The sequence below is a fragment of the Ranitomeya variabilis genome, chromosome 1, assembly GCF_051348905.1.
Source record: "Ranitomeya variabilis isolate aRanVar5 chromosome 1, aRanVar5.hap1, whole genome shotgun sequence".
Classification (NCBI taxonomy): Eukaryota; Metazoa; Chordata; class Amphibia; order Anura; family Dendrobatidae; genus Ranitomeya; species Ranitomeya variabilis.
Window position 1 is genome coordinate 237,048,438 of NC_135232.1, and position 24,027 is coordinate 237,072,464.

At 42.9% G+C, this 24,027-nt stretch overlaps 1 protein-coding gene across 3 annotated transcripts in view; it reads left to right on the forward strand.

Moving 5' to 3' along the window:
• The first annotated feature begins 6,400 nt into the window (after positions 1–6,400).
• Positions 6,401–24,027, forward strand: part of TMEM132C (transmembrane protein 132C) — a 1,041,790-nt gene continuing 1,024,163 nt past the window's right edge. For all 3 annotated transcript variants that reach the window (XM_077293267.1, XM_077293268.1, XM_077293269.1), the window contains exon 1: positions 6,401–6,872. In XM_077293267.1, the coding sequence (XP_077149382.1) occupies positions 6,785–6,872 (88 nt within the window). In that variant the 5' untranslated portion in view covers positions 6,401–6,784. The remainder of the gene's footprint in view (positions 6,873–24,027) is intronic.

The following is a 24,027-nucleotide window of genomic DNA, read 5'->3' on the forward strand; positions in this document are numbered from 1 at the left end:
TCGGGGTTTCATCCTCGTTTCTCTTCCGGTCAGGTGGAGTCTTCGGATTGTCCTGGAGTGGATGCTGTGGTGGAGAGGTTGCATCAGATTTGGGGGCATGTGGTGGACAATTTGAAGTTGTCCCAGGAGAAGACTCAGCAGTTTGCCAACCGCCGTCGTCGTGCTGGTCCTCGTCTTTGTGTTGGGGACTTGGTGTGGTTGTCTTCTCGTTTTGTCCCTATGAAGGTTTCTTCTCCTAAGTTTAAGCCTCGGTTCATCGGCCCGTACAAGATATTGGAGATTCTTAACCCTGTGTCTTTTCGTTTGGACCTCCCTGCATCTTTTTCTATTCATAATGTCTTCCATCGGTCATTGTTGCGCAGGTATGAGGTACCGGTTGTGCCTTCCGTTGAGCCTCCTGCTCCGGTGTTGGTTGAGGGTGAGTTGGAGTACGTTGTCGAGAAGATCTTGGACTCCCGTGTTTCCAGACGGAGACTTCAGTATTTGGTCAAGTGGAAGGGCTACGGTCAGGAGGATAATTCTTGGGTGACAGCCTCTGATGTTCATGCCTCCGATTTGGTCCGTGCCTTTCATAGGGCTCATCCTGATCGCCCTGGTGGTTCTGGTGAGGGTTCGGTGCCCCCTCCTTGAGGGGGGGGTACTGTTGTGAATTTGGTTTCTGGGCTCCCCCGGTGGTTACTGGTGGTACTGAACCTGTGTGCTTCATCTCCTCTGTTCACCTGTTTCCATCAGGATGTGGGAGTTTCTATTTAGCCTTGCTCCTCAGTCATTTCTATGCCGGCCAACAATGTTACCAGAAGCCTTTCTGTTGCATGTTCCTGCTCCTAGACTACTATCAGCTAAGTTGGACTTGTAGTCCTAAGATTGTTTTGCATTTTTGTTCCAGTTCTCTGTGTTTGAATATTTCTGAGGCTGGAAGCTCTTGTGAGCTGAAATTGCCACTCTGGTGTCATGAGTTGATATTAGAGTCTTAAAGTAATTTCAGGATGGTGTTTTGAAAGGGTTTTCAGCTGACTGTGAAGTTCCCTTTTCTGTCTTCCTACTATCTAGTAAGCGGACCTCAATTTGCTAAACCTATCTTCATACTTCGTATGTCAATTTCCTCTAAAATCACCGACAATATATGTGGGGGCTACTGTCTGCCTTTTGGGGAAAATTTCTCTAGAGGTAAGCCAGGTCTGTATTTTCCTCTGCTAGGGTCAGTCAGTCCTCCGGCTGGCGCTGGGCGTCTAGGGATAAAACGTAGGCACGCTACCCGGCCACTGTTAGTTGTGCGGTAGGTTTAGCTCACAGTCAGCTCGAGTTCCCATCTTCCAAGAGCTAGTCCTTTTGTATGCTTTACTACGGTCTCTTGCCATTGAGAACCATGACAGGACTCCACCCCTCCAAAAGTACCTTGGCAAGATGGATAAGAGATGCAATCTTGTTGGCCTACTCATCTAGTTGGAATGTCGCCCTGGAGGGTCTGACAGCTCAGTCCACGAGGGCAGTGGCAACCTCCTAGGCAGAAAGGTCGGAGGTATCAATAGAGCAGATCTGTAAGGCTGCCACTTAGTCATGACCTTCTACCTTTTTCAAACACTATCGGCTGGACCCTTCCGACTTAACCTTTGGGAGAAGGGTTCTACAGGCTGTGGTCCCTCCCTAAAGATAGAATTCTCTGTAATTCTCTCCGTGGTGCTGTCATGGGAGAAGGAGAAAGACGTAGTTACAGTACTTACTGGTAATGGGATTTCTCAGAGCCAATGACAGCACCCTTATATTCCCTCTCATCATGTGTGAGTGAACACTCTTTGCCTGTTTGTGGTGTGATTTATTTATAGACTCAGAGTGTTTCTTATCAGTAGTATGATAAAAATGTTTAATCTTTAACAATAACTTGAAGGTACTCCTTTGCTCTGCAAACTAACTGATGCAAGGGAGAGGTACCGGCCTTTCATCTGTAGGTTTCCTGTTCCTGAAGGGCTGATCCTCTCTCTCTCTCAGTGGTGCTGTCATGGGCTCGGAGAAATCCCGTTACCGGTAAGTAACTATGTCTTTTCTGGATTAAATAAGTTATCCATGGAGTATTATGTGCTTTCTATAACATTTCAGTGGTATATAACAGTCCAGAAAAGTATTAAAATATTTTTATGGATTCAATTAGTTATCCATAGATTGAATCCATCCATATGCTTTTACATGCTTTGTGTTACCTTATCGTGGTATTAAACTCTAAAAAAAATGCTTTGGCTGCGACAGGTGACTATTTTTATATTATTAAAAATATACTTAGTGTAAAGACACCTAGCAAATAGACAATGCATAAGGAATGCAGTAAGGGATGGGAAAGTGGAAGTGCTGATAATGCTGAACGTAGACGCAGAGGACGTGGGGCACGTGCAACTATGCCTGTAGCACAAGAAAAATGCCTATCCACAACACACAAGTTCTTGTCCTACTTTGCAGGGAGGCATGGTGCACCACTTTTGAAGTCACAACAATGTGAACAGATGGATGGTTAGATAGCAATTTGATATGTTCTCCCTTTCTGCACCATAAGTTCTCCCATCCGGCCCTATGTGCCTCCATCCTACCCCATATGATCTCTCATCCGGCCCCTATTGTTCTCCCAATCTGAGCCCATTTGCCCCCATTCTGCCCTTATGTGTCTCCATTTTGCCCCATGTGTCTTCATTTTGCCCCATGTGTCTCCACTTTGCCCCCATGTCTCCACTCTGCACCATATGTTCTCTCATCCTGACCCATTTGTCTCCAAGCTGCTCTATTTGATCTCCCATCCTGCCCCATGTGTCTCCATCCTGCCCCATATGATCTCATATCCTGCCCGATGTGTCTACATAATATTTCCATCTTGCCCATATGATGTCCAATCCTTACCCAGGTGTCTGGATCCTATCTCCATGCTGCCCCATATTTTCTCCCATCCTGCCCCAGGTGTCTCCATACTGTTTCCATCCTGCCCCATATGTTCTCCCTTCCTGCCCCATATGATCTCCCATCTTGCCCCATGTGTCTCCATACTGTTTCCATCCTGCCCCATATGTTCTCCCATCCAGCCCCATATGATTTCCCATCCTGCCCAGGTGTCTCCATCCTGTCTCCATGCTTCCCCATATGTTCTCCCATCCTGCTTCATTTGATCTCCCATCCTTCCCCATTTGTCTACATAATATTTCCATCCTGCCCATAGGATGTCCCATCCTGACCCAGGTGTCTGGATCCTGTCTCCATGCTGCCCCATATGTTCTCCAATCCTGCCCCAGGTGTCTCTATACTGTTTCCATCCAGACCCATATGTTCTCCCATCCAGCCCTATATGATTTGCCATCCTGCCCCAGGTGTCTCCATCCTGTCTCCATGCTTCCCCATATGTTCTCCCATCCTGCCTCATATGATCTCCCATCCTGCCCCTATGTGTCTCCAACCTACACCATATGATCTTCCAACCTGAGCCCATGTGCCCCCACTCTGCCCTCATTTGTCTCCATTTTGCCCCATGTGTCTCCACTCTGCCCTATATGTTCTCCCATCCTGCCTTCATGTGTCTCCAACCTGCTCCATATGATCTCCCATCCTGCCCATTTGTCTCCGTCCTGCCCAATATGTTCCACCATCCTATTCCCATGTGTCTCCAACCTGCCCCATCTGGTCTGTCATCCTGCCTCTTGTGTGTCCATCCCATCCTGCTCCATGTGTCTCTAACCTGCCCCATATGAACTCTCATCCTGCCCTATATGTTCTCCTATCCTGGTCCATGTGTCTCCATTCTGCCTCATATGTTCTCCCATCTTGCCCCTATGTTTATCCAAACTGCCCCATTTGATCTCCCATCCTGTCCCAGGTGTTTCTATCCTGCCCCATGAGTGTCCATTCAGCTCCATATGATCTCCCATCCAGTGCCAGGTGTCTCCATCCTGTCTCTATGCTGCCCATATGTTCGCCCATCCTGCCCCATATGATCTCCCCTCCGACCTCATGTTCTCTCATACTGCCTCATTGTTTTCCCATACTGCCCCATATGTTTCACCATCCTGTTTCCATGTGTCTCCAACCTGCCCCATATGACCTGCCATCCTGCCTCATGATCTCCCATCCTGCCTCATGTGTCTCAAACCTGCCCCATATGAACTCCCTTCCTGCTCCATATATTCTACCATCCTGCCCCATGTGTCTCCAACCTGCTGCAAATGATTTGCCATTCTGCCCCATGTGTGTCCATTCCATCTTTCCCCATATGCCTCCATCCTGCCTGCGTGTGTCTCTAACCTGCCCCATATGATTTCACATCCTGCCCCATGTGTCTACATCATATTTTCATCCTGGACATATGATCTCCCATCCTGACCCAGGTATCTGGATCCCATCTCCATGCAGCCCCATATGTTCTTTCATCCTGTCCCAGGTGTCCCCATCCTGATTCCATCCTGCCCCATATGTTCTACCATCCTGCCCCATATGCCTCCATCCTGCCTGCATCTGTCTCTAACCTGCCCCATATGATCTCACATACTGCCCCATATGTCTCCATCCTGCCCCATATGTTCTCCCATCCTGCCCCAGGTGTCTCCATACTGTTTCCATCCTGCCTCACATGTTCTCCCATCCAGCCTCATATGATTTCCCATCCTAACCCAGGTTTCTGAATCCTGTCTCAATGCTGCCCCATGTGTTCTCCCAACCTGCCCCAGGTGTCTCCATACTGTTTCCATCCAGACCCAAATGTTCTCCCATCCAGCCCCATATGATTTTCCATCGTGCCCCAGGTGTCTCCATCCTGTCTCCATGCTTCCCCATATGATCTCCCATCCTGCCCCCATGTGTCTCCAACCTACCCCATATGATCTCCCATCCTGCCCCCTGTGTCTGCATAATATTTCCATCCTGCCCATAGGATGTCCCATCCTGACTCAGGTGCCTGGATCCTGTCTCCATGCTGCCCCATATGTACCCCTTCCTGCCCCAGGTGTCTCCACATTGTTTCCATCCTGCCCCATATGTTCTCCCATCCTGCCCCACTTGTCTCCATACTGCCCCATATGTTCCACCATCCTGTTCCCATGTGTCTCCAACCTGCCCCATCTGATCTGTCATCCTGCCTCTTGTGTGTCCATCCCATCTTGCTCCATGTGTCTCCATCCTGCCCCATATTCTCCCACTTGCCTCATGTGTCTCCAACCTGCCCCATATGAACTCCCTTCCTACCCCATATGTTCTCCCATCCTGGTCCATGTGTCTCCATTCTGCCTCATATGTTCTCCCATCTTGCCCCCATGTGTATCCAAACTGCCCCATATGATCTCCCATCCTGTCCCAGGTGTTTCTATCCTGCCCCATGTGTGTCCATTCAGCTCCATATGATCTCCCATCCTGTCCCAGGTGTCTCCATCCTGCCCCATGATTGTCCATTCAGCTCCATATGATCTCCCATCCTGTCCCAGGTGTCTCCATCCTGCCCCATGATTGTCCATTCAGCTCCATATGATCTCCCATCCTGCTGCCCCAGATGTCTCCATCCTGCCTCTATGCTGCCCATATGTTCACCCATCTTGCCCCATATGATCTCCCCTCCTGCCCCATGTTCTCTCATACTGCCCCATGTTTCCCCATACTACCCCATATGTTCCACCATCGTGCCCCATCTATCTCCAACCTGCCCATATGACCTGCCATCCTACCCCATGTGTGTCCATCCCATCCTTCCTGATATGCCTCCATCCTGTAAAAAAAAAATCAATGGCAGAATTGTTTTTTTTTTTTTTTTTATGTCACATTTGGATTTTTTTTCCTGTTTTTCCAGGACATTGAATGGTAAGATATGGTGTCATTCAAAGCTACAACTCATCCCGCAAAAAAAAAAAAAACAAGCTCTTGTTCGGCTACTGGGACCGAAAAAATAAAAAAGCAAAAAATGTCATGGCTCTTGGAAGAATGGAAGAAAAAAAATGAAAACACAAATATGAAAACTGAACTATTAAGGGGTTAAAGTTTTCAGCTGACCACTTTTTGCCCATTTGGGGCTTCTCAGCTTCTTTCATCTCTTGATTAACACTAATTCGTGATTAATAAGAAGTTTCCATGGTTACTTAACTTGTAAATCTCCAATATCTTTCTGGTGGGTAAAAAACTGGTGAAAAAGAAAAGAATCTCATCTGCAAGTAAAATAGTCAGTCCCAGTCATCAGGGGGTTAAGCAGGAGCTGCGGGAAAGCCGAGCCTTCCAGCAGTGAAGAGGTTAACCCCCGCTCACTCTGTGATCGCTGGCCTGAATGAACACATCCACAAGTCTGTGCCCGGCGGCCACGCCCACCGGCCGGGCTCCGCACCTGATTGGCTCTCGCCGCTGTCACTCATCACACCCAGCCCTCCATCCTTTTTACTATGAAATGGGAAGAGTTCTTGTGTTTGGGGAAGGAGATGAGGACCAGATCGGGGAGGGACGAGCTGCGGGGCCACCAGCATCTGCTCCAGCCTCGTACCACATTGTGATGGAGAACACACAAAGTTCTGACTCTTGGGGATCTGCCCTCATCTGTAACACTCTCCAAGTACTGACAGGTTGGGGCATGAGGGCATAGGGGGCAGGATCGGCTGCAGCGAGCTCGGGAGCAGGCATGATCGGGCAGAGCGGCACCCAGGACACCTGGCTCTCTGCTGTGCTGTGATTCCCCAGCACATACCTGGGAACTTGATCGCTGAGAGCCTGGAGCAGTTGATGCACCTCCCATGGTCACCACTAGCCTGGGAGCCTCATCGTCCATGTGATCGGCGTGCTGGGAGCAGCTATGGGCCCCCTGGGATTGTATGCGTGCCCCCTGCACCGGAGCCTGGCCGCACTGGTCACCCTCACACTGGGCATGCTGGTCTGCAGAGGTAAGCCATAGTGATAAGCCATAGTGATAAGCCATAGTGATGCTGCCCGGCAGCTAGATGGCGCCATTCAATTACTCCTTAAGGGCACAAATGCTCCGGCTGTAAGGCTTCATTGTGCCTCCTTGGATCAGCACTGGGCTACATGGGAGTCATACTGAGAATTGGGCACAGGGTAGGAAGCCTCTGCCACCCAGGTCTGTGGGCTAAGAACTTAGTGATCAAGATGTGGGCTGCTGCAAGAGGACTACTGCCAGGAGATGGATGATAGATGGTGGATAGATCTGTAGACAGATAGATAATAAATGAATTGATCATTATCTACAGCTGCTATATAGTGATGTATATGATAGATTAGATAGATAGGAGACATATATACTGTATATATAGATACATAGATGCAGCTTATATTTAACTTCTTGAAATGTACTAATAAAAGATTGTAAATGTTATCTGTTTAGTGATGGGTAGGATAAATAGATGGATAGCTAGATAATGGATAGATAGATAGATAGATAGATAAATCCTTGTGGCTTCTATGTTGTATGTAACTAATAGAAACACTGTAATTACAAGTATTCTGGATGTGGCTGGAAACTTTCTAACTCTTCCCCAATCACAGAACTATTATCCTCCTTGGAATGGCTGTAACTTCCACTTTGACAAACAATCCACCGAGGACCCAGCGCTCCCCCACATGTCAGTGCCAAGTGGCTTCCTATTGATGGCACTTTCTCAGGGGATGATGTTAGACAAGTGGCATCTTTAGATCCTGCTCAGCTCCGTTCTTTCTTGCTCCTGTTGGCATGCCTTGGTGGGTTTCTATGACCCCAGGGGATTACAGATAAGAGAGTGCTTATTGTTGAGCATGGTTAAATCCCCTGCCAGCCTTTTTTTCCCATGGCACTTGAAGACACCATTTCTCCAAGTTTGCATCCTGAGGGGACACAGAGACACCATTTTGTCATATTCCTGTCCCAAATAGGTAGAACTGTGTTCCAGCAGCTATTCAAAATGGAATTTAAAGAGCCAGTCGTGTCAGTTCAGCTTAGGATCATGTATGTGGGAGTCCATCTGCCAATATACATACATCCACCCTCAGTATAGCGTGCGCTGATCTGCAGAGACAGCCTGAACTCGCCAGGAGCTCTCTGTGGTGCAGGAAATCACATCTTATTGGAAGCCTTGAAAACCCACTGAATGCCAGGACCAGCAGAGTAATCTGGTGTCTGCGCCTGTGACCTGGCTGTGTGTGTGTCATGAGCATATTCCGAAAGTAGGCACTGTAGATCTGAATGATTACACTTTCATGCCATTGATTCACGGTCACTCTACATCCTTCAAGAACCAATCAGACCCAGAAGACTATGGCCAGAATGGGGGAGACATGGAAGCTGTGTAGCACAGCAGGTGTGACCCCCAGCTGGGACCCCCAGTAACGCCACCTCTGGGCTCCTCACCTTGTGCAGTGGACAGTTTGTTGTGCTGGAGAATGTGAGTGTGATTTATTCAATGAGTTACATCTACAAGAGCAGTCTCCAGCTTCTTATTGGATTACCTCATTATGTTTTCCCCTTCATTGGATTACATGAACCCAGATCTTGTCCAGTAGTCTGGTCTCATTATTAGTCACACAAAGGAATAGGGCCCTTTAAATCCCAAACTGCTGCTGTTATAGGATCGTCTTGTGACGCTTATTTCTTAAAACTCTTCCATAAAATGTAAAATATGCAGGAACTAATGCATGCCTTTCTTGTATTGTTTGGGAATATATTACATTTATGCTGTACAGTAAATCAATAAGTGATAAAACCCTCCGCACTTAGTTTTTTTCGGAATTGCTAATTTTAAATCATATTTTCCTTATAAGTACCAAAGAGGATACAACAGTTCCAGATTATCACAGGAAAAATAAGATCTTATACCACTATGATTGGTATATTGGTATGATTGGTATTGGTGACTATGTACATAGTCACTCCAAGCTTGCCACAAAAGGGGCTCTGAGTTTGTCATTTAGCACAAGTCATAGTGATAGCACAACTTGTCATTTCCGGGTTTACACAGAACTGTAGTTAATTCTGCTATGTAATAGAATCACATCTCGGTTACATTTGTATTTTTTGTATTTTTTGCTATCAAATATCATATATATATATATATATATATATATATATATATATATATATATATATATATATATATATATATGTGTATGTGTGTATATATATATATATATATATATATATATATTACACACAAAGGAGGCAACATATCTAAAATAGTGAAAAAGTGAGGAATCCTTTACTCATCAACACCAGCTGGTGTGCTGTTCTGGGGAATGGAGGATCCTTACTTTCTTACTTTTTCTCTATTTTGCTTGTGCTGCCTCCTTCTGGATTCTTATTCTTATTCTTGGATGGGAAGCTTTGCCAATTTCCTTGGGTGAGATTTGCACACATTTAGGCAGTGCTGCTGTTTTTCTGGATATATATATATATATATATATATATATATATATATATATATATATATATATATATATATATATATATATATATATATATATATATATATATATTATAAAATATATATCTATATATATATCTATATATATATACTGTATATCTATATATATATATATTTATCTATCTATCTATCTATCTATCTATCTATATATATATATGTATATATTTGTTACAAATTGAGGGATCTTAAAAATGTGGCCCAACGTAACTTCCTCCAAACTAAGCGTTTTCTTATTATTTATTCTTATTATTCTTATTTATTGTTATAGCATTTTACTTGGAGCCTTCTGGGTTCACAGAATTCTTGCACAGTAAATAATAACTTAATTAATATCATGCTTACTTCCATTATTGCAGTATATATGGTAAAGCGCCATGGAATAAATGGTGCTATAGCAATAAATAAGAATAAATAATAATAAAAGGGTTAGTTTGGAGGAAGGTACGTTGGGCCACATTTGTAAGATCCCTTAATATTTAAGGAAGGTTTCCCCGGGAAACAATAGAGCATTGTGAGAGCATCTCGCTGCAGGAGCTCAGATCTGCTCAGAGCCCAGTGCTTGTGCCAGGATCTCCCCACACCGGCAGCAGCTGCCGAGAGCTCCTGATTCTGGCTCAGTGAGATAAAAGGGTAAGATATTAATTTCCTGCAGGGAACGCTGTCTGTGATTTTATACTTCACGGGCTCTTCTGAAAGACCCTGCAAACTTCTTACAATGTCAGCATGCCTGAGCTCCAAGAGAGCTTTAATTGAGTGATCCCGGCCCCCCTCGTCCGCTCTGCAATCCCTCTCTGGGTTTTGTCTGCTGAACCGCAGGATTAAAGCTTTTTAGAAGGATGTGGTTCTCACAAGCTAAATCCCAGAAACCAGTTATTTCTTTTAATTAGACAAGTAGTAATGTAGGATCAACCCAAACATCTCCCTCCACAATGGCTTCACTGTTTATTACGGACCCTCGCATTACTTTACACCGTATAGTGCTCCCCGGACGTGTTTCATTTATTGACGTGCCATCTCTCATATTCTGTGGGGTCCATTCTGCTTTGTCAGTTTATTTTCCCCTCAAGAGAAAAAACAGAAGAGTTTCACATAATGACTTTAATAAAACATTAGGCTGTCTCTTCTGATGGTACCAGCTCAGGACTTGGATTATTAATACTGCCAAAACACAGGCTCGGGATTCTCCCTGACGTTATTACCTGCCCTACAATCTTACAATCCATTTTTACCAAGAATGAAATATACCTAGTTGGGAAAAAATACACTTTTTCGGTCATGCGAACTATAGCCGTGCACGTAATTCAAGCAGTGTCATCTATTCACCCCCCTCCCCCAGCCATAATATATTCATTTATGACATTTTGGAATTCTTTTATAATTTGATGGATGATTCAGAAAATTTAGATCGACAGATGGTTGCTTTCACTCAATTGTGATATTCTATTGCAATATTTCAAGGTTCTCTTTTAAGTGATTGTGTCCAAAATGTGCAGAATTGTTCAGCTGCAAAAAAAACCCAATCTGCATATATTCATTAATTTTTCTTCATCATTCATCATTTCATTCCAAACATGATTCTAATTTTACAGGGAAGTGTTAGATGGCCTAAGCCCTCCCCAATGAAACAACATGTGCAGTGATGAAGGCCACTGGGCCACCAGGGAGCATGTGGCAATGTAACACTTATCACCAGGGACTGACAGGCTAAAAACACCCAAAACAAAGCTGCTGAGTTTTACATTGACCTTCTGCTTCCAGTCTCTAAATAACACCCTGAGCAATTAGATCAAGATAAGATTAGATCAAGATAGCAATTAGATCAAGATTAGATGAAGTTGATCTCCAACATCCTCTTAGTAGTGAATAAACTCTTTAAGAAACTTTGTAGCATACTTATCAGAAAAATCTATTTGTTTCTCCCCTTATGAGACACTTCACCACTGCCTCCTAAACTTATCATCTACTCTGACAAACAGCTCAAATCTGGTGTTGGTCAAAGTAAGACTGACTGCCAGCACAGTGATGAGTCAGGTCACAGATACTATTATTATTATTATTATTATTACATGGATAGGAAAGTGAGTGGGAGGACACGGAAAAAGAAATACTGATGGTCCTGACTTTTTTTTAACAAGTCTTTACCATACTTCAAACCTGGAATCACATCTACACCCCTCAGTACTGCTGAATAGTTTCCTCCATAATGCTTCTGTTTATCTCTGTGTGTGAAATGTACAATTGGTGGAGAAAGGTGTAACTTGATGGACCTAGGTCTCTATTCAACCTATGTAACTATGTATCTTAAGAAATGAAGAACAGGAATTTATCTATTTGTGTGTTGTGCTGTTTATGGGAAACATCATGGTGGCTAACCTCCACCTACTAGATCACAGTCAATTGCAAATTAGGTTGTCCAGCCTCAGAAGAAATGTCTGTAAAAAGTTAAAAACATGGTATTTGGTTGATACGTTTTTTGCAAAAAATGTATACTAAGCTGCTCCACCAAACGTCAAGGTATACCCATATAGAGCAGTCCTAACTGATGTATGTAATCCCTATCTGATGTATTTAAAAAAATGATCATCTGTATATTACCTGTGTGAACAGGGTTCAGAGAGGAAAAGTCCACGTGGACACGCTGAGTGGAACAGCTTTTGTGCAGATAGCCCACAAGGAGTGGTGGGTAACTCCCTAGTTTTGTAGACACAAGAGAACAATTATGGAAACAGGAACACATGGGCTACTTGCACAGTGAACAAGTCTGCAGGAACATGTTCACACACCACCAAGAAACTTGAAGACACAAAAGAGCATAGTAAAACCAAAAACCCTCAGTTTAAAAAAAATCACAGTAAAATGTATACTAAGCTGCTCTATATGGGTATACCTTGACGTTTGGTAGAGCAGCTTAGTATACATTTTTTGCAAAAAAACGTATCAACCAAATACCCTGTTTTTTACATCTTTTTACTAGCACTTGCGGATTACTGTGATTTTTTTTAAACTGAGTGTTTTTGGTCTTACTATGCTCTTTTGTGTCTTCAAGTTTCTTGGTGGTGTGTGAACATGTTCCTACAGACTTGTTCACTGTGCAAGTAGCCCATGTGTTCCTGTTTCCATAACTGTCATGATTCCCCTATATTCCCTGTGTGATTGTGTGTTCCATAGTTATGTGATTTGCATACTTGTAAGAACAGTTGTCACGTTATCACATCAAGCAGTTTTTGGCAATTTTCTGCTGTAAGAAAGTCACAAAATGTTTATGCAACTTGTAGTTAATCTACAATTTTGTAACTTTTGCCATTTTTATGCCAGGCTCAGCCAGCTACCGCATTTTAAAAAAATGGGAAGAGCTTTACTGGGAGGTGGCAGGCAAAATAATTTAGGCCACACAAAATTAATTGGGTCCAAAGTGTTTTTTTCTGCCATAGACTAGATATTGACAGTCAGGGAATGACCAATGACATTTCCTCTAACCACTTTGGATGATGAGACCTTTACGATTATTTGTTACCAAGACATCATAGATCATCATGCCATTTGACCACCCGGAATGAACAGCTAATTGGACCACCAGTTATCATTAGGAACTTCAACTAAGAGGACTCAGGCTGAATGCACTGTTGGCCATAGCAATATTCCACCAACCATCAGGGCCTTAATACCATCTAGCTTAATAACACCAGACATGCACAGGTGTACAATGGTCACACTGTAGCCGATTGATCTCTGTGTGGTTTTGGAATACCGGAGTATATACACGCAGAGAATACATACGCATACCTGACGAATCTCCGGTGCCGGTGCCAGGAACGGTGGACATGTGACCCCAAGTATATGATTTGCATACAACCAGTCACATGCCAACTACATGGATGAGGCCTCGCTCAACACAAGTGTATTGAGCGAGGCCGGAAACAGTCTACTTGAAGTGTGGGCGGAAATATGCAGATCACATACTTGTAGTCACATGACTGCCCACTTCCTGCGGCGGCACCATAGAATCCTCATAGCCCGCAGTGCACATGATGTGAGGATTCACAAGTCTGCAGTCACATAGAGTGATTGCAAATTTGTAGCTTTAGTCCGGACAACCCCGTTAAACCATTGTACATTTCTATATGTAAAAAAAATTGCTGAATAATTTTCTTTGGTATGAAAAGTGAGGCATGACCACAATTCCAGCCTTCTGTCTATGTGAAACGCCATTTTTATAGTACTATATTGCACCTATGGTTGGATGGATTACTTCTAGGATGTTTTCATCAGTTTCATATTCATTTATCTAGAAACACTACCAGGATTTATTGACACACACTGCCCTGCTCCAGCTAATATTCACGTGTGTTTAGAAATGCGAGAGCTCTTTTTCACTTCCATCTTGAAGGAAGCTCTTAATTGGACAAGTGAAGCCTCTTGGATTGGTGCGGTATCTGTCCTCTGCCTTAAATCTGTCTGCCGCTGTCACTTGAACAAGTCGTCTTTGCTGATTTAGATATTTTCCTGTGTCTGATCATCTCGCTTGTGTTACCAGCCGAGCTGCAATTGGTTACATTCAGCAAATTACATCAAATATGTAACGGTCTTTTAACGGAAATTGTTATTTATAATATTTCTACTCAATTATCCATTGGATTTCCAGGAATATTTCTCTGAAATAAAATTACACAGAGTTGAATATTTTTTCCCTTATTTGCTTATTTTATATATCATCATTATACTCTAGGAGATGGGAATAGAGAAACGAGCTCGGAGAAATTCACTTTGACCTGTGAAACTCCATTCAATCTTTCTGGTTTAAACAATTAGGTGCAACATTCTTTTCTTCTACATAATGTATTGATATGAAACATCTAGAGGACAATAAATGAGAAAAGTTCTGTCTATATTGTGGGAGAGAATTCATACTGCTGTCCTAAATAGAGGTGAGCAGATCGCTTCTTTGGTCCAGGTCAGTGTTCTCTGGCGACAGCAGAAGCATTATAATAGATGAATGTGGTTATAATCTGCGCTGCTGTAACAAATAATGAATCCAGATATAGTTGTAAGGTGTTCGGGTGTTTTATTCAACGCGTTTCGAAGCTCATGGCTTCTTCTTCAGGAAGTTTCCACACAAAGATACAAAGATTTTGACAGCAGAAGCATAACATTTCCTTATCCTCTGGGATCCCAGGCTCAGCTTCTGATTAGCTGGGGTGGCAAGACGTCACTTGTGTTCTGCACTCCGCACAGATGCCATCACACCTGGGCAGCAGATCCTATGCTACATCGGGGAGCCCAAAAGCTCGGTAAATTTGTGCAAAAATGAGGAGACCACCACATCAAAATATCAAGATCCCGTCATGGGCAGCCCAATGTCCAGACCTGAACCCCATTGAAAACCTCTGGAATGTAATCAAGAGGATGATGGATAGTCACAAGCCATCAAACAAAGAAGAACTGCTTACATTTTTGTGCCAGGAGTGGCATAACGTCACCCAAAAGCAGTGTGAAAGACTGGTGGAAAGCATGCAAAGATGCATGGCAGCTGTGATTAAAAATCATGGTTATTCCACAAAATATTGATTTCTGAACTCTTCCTGAGTTAAAACATTAGTATTGTTGTTTCTAAATGATTATGAACTTATTTTCTTTGCATTATTTGAGGTCCGAAAGCACTGTTTTTTTTTTATTTGAACCATTTCTCTTTTTCAGAAAAAAACAATTATTGCTTGGAACTTCGGCGACATGCTGTCAGAAGTTTATAGAATAAAAGAACAATTTACATTTTACTCAAAAATATACCTAGAAAGAAAAAAATCAGACAAACTGAACATTTTGCAGTGGTCTCTTAATTTTTGCCAGAGCCGTGTGTATATATATATATATATATATATATATATATATATATATATATAGGTTTGACTATTATTAATGAACCTCCCCATATACTGCATATGTACTTAGCATATCTGTGCAAGATTAGAATATAACAAATTGATGCATAGTAACAGATAACAATGAATATGTGATAGTTGACAGTCCTAATGACAGCCTAAAAATAGTAGAAAATATTTACAAAGAATACTGATTGAAGATGAGTGAATCAATTTGATGCCAATTAAATTTGTGTCAAATTTTAGGAATTCTCTGAACCCGGCAATTTTGAATATTATGTGAATCACTTTGCTTGTATTGCCTAGAATGGCCATTGCCATTTTACACATTGCAGAAAATTGCATCAGCTAAAGAGGGATCCGGTAGCATCAAACGGGGCCTAGCGGGCTTCCCATATTGCATTGCAGCTTTCACATCACATGGTATAGCCCAGGTAATTAGGAGGAACTATCATAGCCTGTATAAAAGCAGAAGCAGGAAATGCAGCAGCCATTTTGTGGTGAATCTGGATCATGACAGCATGTCACAGCTTGCAGTTTAGCCATAGAGATAGGGAGAAGAAACATAAAACAATAAAGAAATTGTACAGATATTTGTGACAGCCTAAAAGTGAAGAAAAGTTCTCTCATCTGTTTACCAATTGTTATATATGTTGAGGTCACTTTAATATTACCAGTGCTGTATTTGTGCTAAAGAGATTGAAAGGGGTAGGACACAGTCCTAAGAGACCTCAGAGTGTTACATATGTCTTGTCTGGCCAGTTTCGATTTTACTCCATTGAAAATTTTCTTGGAAAATTTGAAAAAATTGTTGAACTTAAAAAGTATGTACATCATGGCTGCTGATTTTACATCAGGTGTTTCTTGAAAAAAGATAGTATTGCAGTAGACTGTGAAAGGTTGTTATGGCATTCAGCAATGAACATTAAATGGCACTTTGCTTTGATAACCTTTCTCCGGTGATAGATAAGATGACCAGTTCTACATATTGCTCTCTTTTAGCTGTGGAAAAAAAATGCTTATTTTATAAGTGCCAATCTCGCTGGGTAACAGACAAAGAGTGAAAACATTTGGATGCAGCTGAATGAAAGTTCATTTAAAGCTTGAAGTGATGTTGCTGTCAGATGGAACATATGGAGGCTTCACAGCTCCAAATATCACGCAGGCATTGAGATCATTGATCCTGGAAGTCTTTACTGTATAGATGCGCAATGCCAGTAGTGCAGATGTTGTGTCTGCACAATAATGATGATGATCAGTTAGACCAAGGCTTCTGTCTCACAACCGCAGTAGTGTACAGAGAAAAATGAGTTTTAAAAGTATTGATTCTTTTAATACAACATACAAATTATTATGCAAATTGGATTTAAGTGTCATAAAGATTTAATGGTTTTCTTTTTCAAATAAACTTATGGATGGTATTGTGTCTCAGGGCTCAATGGATCACTGAAATCAATCTTAAACACGTGATAATTCGTTTTCCAGGTGATTCTAATTAAAGGAAAACTACTTAAAAATTATGTTCCACATTATTAATCAGGCCACAGTTTTCAAGTAACATGGGAAAGAAAAAGGATCTCTCTGCTGTCGAAAAGCATCAAATACTGCAATGCCTTGGTCAAGGGGTGAAAACATTAGATATTTCCAGAAAACTTAAGTGTGATCATCGTACTGTTTAGAGATTTGTGGCTGAATCTGAGCACAGACGTGTTCATGCTGATAAAGGCATAATGAGGAAGGTTTCTGCCAGGCAAGTCCATCGGATTAAGAGAGCAGCTGCTAAAAAGCCTTGACAAACCAGCAAACAGATATTTGAAGCTGCTGGTGCCTCTGGAGTCCCTCGAACCTCAAGGTGTAGGATCCTTCAAAGGCTTGCTTTGGTTCATAAACCTACTATTCGGCCACCCCTAAATAGTGTTCACATGCAGAAACGGTTGCAGTGGACCCAGACATACATGAAGACTAATTTCCAAACAGTCTTGTTTACTGATGAGTGTCGAGCAACCCTGGATAGTCCAGATGGATGGAGTAGTGGATGGTTGGTGGATGGCCACCATGTCCCAACAAGGCTGCAACGTCAGTATGGAGGTGGAGGAGTCATGTTTTGGGCCGGAATCATGGGGAACCAGCTGGTAGGGCCCTTTAAGGTTCCTGAAGGTGTGAAAATGACCTCTGCAAAGTATATAGAGTTTCTGACTGACAACTTTCTTCCATGGTATAAAAATCAGAAACATGCCTTCAGGAGCAAAATCATCTTCATGCATGACAATGCACCATCTCATGCTGCAAAGAATACCTCTTGAGTCATTGGCTGCTATGGGCATAAAAGGAGATAAACTCATGGTGTGGCCACCATCTTCCCCTGACCTCAACCCTATAGAGAACCTTTGGAGTATCATCAAGCAAAAGATCTATGAGGGTGTGAGGCAGTTCACATCAAAACAGCAGCTCTGGGAGGCTATTCTGACTTCATGGAAAGAAATACAAGCAGAAACTCTCCAGAAACTCACAAGTTCAATGGATGCAAGAATTGTGAAGGTGATATCAAAGAAGGGTTCCTATGTTAACATGTAACTTGGCCTGTTAGGATGTTTTGGAGTTATATAGCGTTTTTGTTCAGTGAATGTGACCTCGTAATGCTGCAAATTCAACAAATGAGCATTTTCAGTTCTTTAAAACATATCAAATGCTTAGAAATTCTACTGTGCCTAATAATTTGGAACAGTGCATTTTGAGGTTTTATTCATTTTGGAGATTATACTGTTATCATTGGGAGGTTTCTTCAATAAAATTCGATGTATACTGTAACGGGTGATGATTTTTATTAGACTGACTGTCATTTGCACCGACCATTTAGGAAAATCCGAGAAAAATATAATTTGCATAATAATTTTGAACATGGTGTATAGTTCTTTCTGCAATTTTGTAACATATTGTTTTTAGACCTTATATTCATGACAATGTTTTGATTGTATGCAATTTCCAATTTCTAAAGATCTGTAATATGTGCCCAAAAAGCCTACTGTAGTTTTGTATTCCTGTGCTCTCCTACAGCTTCCAGAAGAGAATATCTTTACATTTAGACTTTACATTTAGAGTCTTTACATTTAGACTTCCACTCAATATCAGACCGTATTGCATGGACTGTCCATGGGTCTCCTGACATGAGTATCATAACATTATATATTTTTCTAAAGCTGTCATGCTCGGGTTGAGAGACCCGAAGCCAGTCTGTACATTGCAGTCCAATCTCGGACCTATTTTCATGGATGTCTGAATGCGCCCTAAGGCTGCCATCACACTATCAGTATTTGGTCAGTATTTTACATCAGTATTTGTAAGTCGAAACCAGGAGTGGAACAATTACAGGAAAAGTATAATAGAAACATATGCACCACTTCTGCATTTATCACCCACTCCTGGTTTTGGCTACAAATACTGATGTAAAATACTGACGAAATACTGCTAGTGTGACGCCGGCATAACCGTAAGGACTCTGCATACCACTACAGGGCTCAGAGGGTTCTCTGGTGCCCATAGCCCTAATGAAATAAATCTTACTGCAAGTTGAAGCAATTTGTACAAAGCAGGGCAGTCAATGAAAGCTTATTTTGTCATGGACATTGTCTGGTATTCCATATATTAGAAAATTCTGAAAATATATTGTGACTTAGTGCCAAAAAGGGATATCTGCAATACTATTATGAACCCTGATAACGTTTATTTCAGGTAGAATTACCTTATAAATCCTATTTCATATACAGGTGAAAATTAGACTTTCCTAAAATACGTCACCACTTGCTTGATTAGTCTTCTGCATGCCAATTGTATACACATGACTAAACAGATGAAAAAAATCATCATTTTTTAAAAGACCGTAAAATGGATGATTTTACTTGCACATGTGTGAACCCAGCCTACGACAGTCTCCTTTGTTTTTTTATTCAGTATAAGGCTACGTTTCCATGATGAGCTATTTGTGCGTTTTTGTGTTTTTGCAGCATCAAAAAAGCAGTGTCTTACAATTTTAGCAAAGTGTAAAGAAATGCAAAAGCGCAATAGGGTCCACTCACCTTATGAGGTTGTGAGAGATCCAACACTTGAAAACCAGATGGAACAGCACTAAGCAATAGATTTAAGTAACAGGATTGGAAGTGTTTCTGTGCTCTCCAGAATACGAGGCAATTAGTGGAATCATAAAATTGTAGGCTTATTGTCAATGCGTTTCAGAGTCCACTGTCCTTCTTCAGGACAACCAAACATTTATTTATGTATGGTTGTCCCGAAGAAGTCAGTGAACTGTGAAACGCATTGACAATAAGCCTTCAATTTTATCATTGCACTAATTGTGACTAGTTATGAGCGAGTGTGCTCGTTACTCGAGATTTCCGAGCATGCTCCGGTGTTCTCCAAGTATTTTGGGCGTGCTCGTAGATTGTGTTTGTGTCGCCACATCTGCTGCATGATTTGCGGCTGTTAGACAGCCTGAACATATGCAGGGATTGCCTGTTTGTTAGGGAATCTCCACATGTATTTAGGCTGTCTAACAGCCACAAATCATGCAGCTGCGGGGACACAAACATAATCTACGAGCACGCCCAAGATGCTTAGAGAACACCCGAGCATGCTCGGAAAACTTGAGTAACGAGCACACTCGCTCATCACTAATTGTGACGTATTCCGGAGTGCAGAAACACTTCCAGCCTTAGCAAAGTGGATGGGATTTATAGAAATCTTGGGCCCACTGTGCTTTTTAACGTAAACTGACCTTTTTCAAATTCGCATCATGTCGATCCCTCTCATGGGTACACTGAGTTTTCGGTGCAGAATTTCCCCATAGACTTGCATTAGGTACAGGAATTCCGCAGGTAAAAAAGGCACCTGCATTTTTAGTGCATTTCTGCTGTGGAAATGCATCAAAAATGCATATAATCCACATCTACATATGCCAATAAAGTTTTCTCAAAGCTAAATACAAGGAAGTATAAAAAAAAAATGCAGCTTTATTTAGAGCATGACACACCAACTGGAGACAAAAAACTATAGCGTCAAAAACAAGATAAAAACGTGACAACGTGACAAAACAAACAAAAAAATGCAGTAAGAAAACTGCAAGTAACCTAATTTAATAATTGGAGCAGAATTTCTGAAACATTAAAAATGCATGAAAAGCTCATCGTGGGAACGTAGCACAATAAGTTTGTTAGTGTATGCACCGAGTATCGTTGGTGCTGGAGTGACATGTTTGAGTCATCGATGCCTCGTGTTTTGTGGCTGTTAGACAGACACAAAACCTGTGTGGATAGCCTGACAAACATGAGCAATCCCCGCATGTCTTGTGGCTGCCTAACAGCCGCAAAACAGATGGCTGAGGGGACTCGAACAGTCACTCGATAACCCGCGATACTCAGTGCATACTCGAGCACCCTTGGCAAACTCGAGCCCTTGCCCTCATCACCAGAGGCAACCATTGAAAATCATTAGCTTGATACAAATCTTTAGAATGACTTTTCCATTAAAAAAATCTGAATACATATGTAACTTAACTTCGTACCACACGTTATAGAAAAAACAACCTTTAGATGCTTATGTGATCACCTGCTTGTTCACTGACAAAGGTGTAGCGCCTCCAGAAATGTCCATGGTCACAGGACACATCACCAGACTAGAGATCCTTTCCCATATTCACGGCAGCCACCTCCGCTGTGAGATTTGTTTTAGAATCACGTCCACATTATACAAATTTAACACGCAGAATAAATAACCACTGTGCTGAAGATAATATGATATTGACTTCTTGGGCTGTGTTAATTTCAATTGATCAACACAGCATGGAGAAGTCATGCAGAATGTGACAGACCGCCTACCGTCGGCAGAAACAATGCTCCCAAGTAATACTACTTTGTTAACTCGGAGGGGGGTTCTTTTGGGGACTAGATTTATCTGAATTGCTGGATAGATTATTGGATGTATGACTTAACGAATATTTCAGCAATGCCAGTAGGGCTTCTCTTCCTATCCCTTTCCTCCCCGGCATCATAAGTCTTTGCCATTGTGTTGAATCATAGTGCACATCCTACTCTATTATAATAAGTTTGTCTCATAATCGTGATTCATAATTATTCATTGCACTGGGAAATGATTGTGCTTGGTTACAGAAGAGTTTACAGATATTTATGGAGAGAGATGATATCCAAGGAGTTAAATGTTATTGCTGAATTGCTGGTCTGTTCTCTAGTTGCTGGTAGCTGCAGCAGGGTGCCCGCCAACCCCACAGGGGGCTCAGTACGGACTCCGCTTCTGTAGTAGCATTTAGCGAATGAATCTCCGAGGGGAAATGTGAGGAAACACAGAAACTAACACAAAACAGGAGCTTATCATGTCCATGATGCTAATGGTACTGCAGCTCCCGATATAGATGTTTGGAATCTTATCCAGAAAGTTATTGGTATTGTAAATATTCATGTTTGGGTATGGTCACACAAAGGTCTTTCAATTTTTCGGTATGGATTCCATGCCAAAATCCACATTAAAAATGGTTTAAATTTTCTTAAAACAATAATCCATTTGTATAAAAAAAATCTGCCTATAGTGCGCATGACGTTTTTCTCTTATTTTTCGACAAAGCGTCATGGCAATTATTTGATGCATTTTTTGCTCAAAAATTGTAGCAAAACGCAACGCTTTTTCCAAAGTGTGACATGCAGTGTCACACTTTTTGTCCCTATGCTTTCTTTTCAGGTCTTAGGCTAAGTTCACACTAGCGTTGTGCGCCGCTGCGTCGGCGACGCAACGCACAACGCACGCAAAAACGCGGCAAAACGCACGCAAAAACGCTGCGTTTTGCGACGCATGCGTCGTTTTTTGCCGAAAATCGGACGCAAGAAAAATGCAACTTGTTGCGTTTTCTTGGTCCGACGCTTGCGGCAAAAAAGACGCATGTGTGGCACAACGCAACAAAAAAAAACGCATGCGTCCCCCATGTTAAGTATAGGGGGCGCATGACGCATGCGTCGCCGCTGCGTCGCCGACGCAAACCCGACGCACATTAGCTTAACGCTAATGTGAACGTAGCCTTACTTCATCACAGTGTTTAATTTCTAATTTAGATTATACCAGAGATTCTCATTTGGTTTTATGTCTTGATGAGCGGACCCGTGAAAGTTCAGGTTCGTTGAGTTCGACCGAGCTTTAGTCCAAAGTTCTCTGCAACCTGAACCCAAGCGAATCAATGGGGACTAGTGTTGAGCATTCCGATGCTGCAAGTATCGGGTATCGGCCGATACTTGCTGTATCGGAATTCCGATACCGGGATTCCGATACTCTTGTGGTATCGGGTATCGGAACAACATTAATGTTAAAATGTGTAAAATAGAGAATTAAAATAAAAAATATCGCTATACTCACCTGTCCGACGCAGCCGGGACCTCAGCGCAGGAACCGGCAGCGTTGTTTGTTTAAAATTCCCGCTTTTACATGGTTACGCGAAGTCCCGGCTTGTGATTGGTCAGGGCGGCCATGTTGCCGGGCCGCGGACCAATCACAGCAAGCCGTGACGAAAATACGTCACGGCTTGCTGTGATTGGTCCGCGGCCCGGCAACATGGCCGCCATTAACCAATCACAAGCCGTGACGTCACGGGAGGCTGGAAACGCGCTCATTTTAAAAAGGGCGCGTGTCCAGCCTCCCGTGACGTCACGGCTTGTGATTGGTTGCGTCGCGGTCAACCAATCACAAGCCGGGAGGCTGGACACGCGCCCATTTCAAAATGAGCGCGTCCAGCCTCCCGGCTTGTGATTGGTTGATCGCGGCGCAACCAATCACAAGCCGTGACGTCACGGGAGGCTGGACACGCGCCCATTTCAAAATGAGCGCGTCCAGCCTCCCGGCTTGTGATTGGTTGATCGCGGCGCAACCAATCACAAGCCGTGACGTCACGGGAGGCTGGACACGCGCCCATTTTAAAATGAGCGCGTGTCCAGCCTCCCGTGACGTCCCGGCTTGTGATTGGTCAGGGCGGCCATATTGCCGGGACGCGGACCAATCACAGCAAGCCGTGACGTAATTTCGTCACGGCTTGCTGTGATTGGTCCGCGTCCCGGCAACATGGCCGACCTGACCAATCACAAGCCGGGAATTCACGTAACCAAGTAATAGCGCGATTTTTAAACAAACAACGCTGCCGGTTCCCTCGCTGAAGTCCCGGCTGCGTCGGACAGGTGAGTATAGCAATATTTTTTATTTTAATTCTTTCTTTTACACATTTATATGGTTCCCAGGGCCTGAAGGAGAGTTTCCTCTCCTTCAGACCCTGGGAACCATCAGGAATACCGTCCGATACCTGAGTCCCATTGACTTGTATTGGTATCGGGTATCGGTATCGGATTGGATTCCGATACTGTGACGGTATCGGCCGATACTTTCCGATACCGATACTTTCAAGTATCGGACGGTATCGCTCAACACTAATGGGGACCCAAACTTTGGATCTAGGAAATCTCTCTCTCTCGCGCTCTCTCTCTTGCTCTCTCTCTCTTGCTGTCTCTCACCCTCTCTCACTCTCTTGCTGTCTCTCACTCTCTCGTGCTCTCTCTCAATATCGCTCTCTCTCACTCACACACTCTCACTCTCTCTCTCGCTGTCTCTCACTCTCTCACTCTCTCACTCACTCTCTCTATGGATTACGGAAACAGACTTTTATAGGTCTTCCAGGAGACGTCCGTGTTCGGAGTTCAGCACTGGACACCGGTACT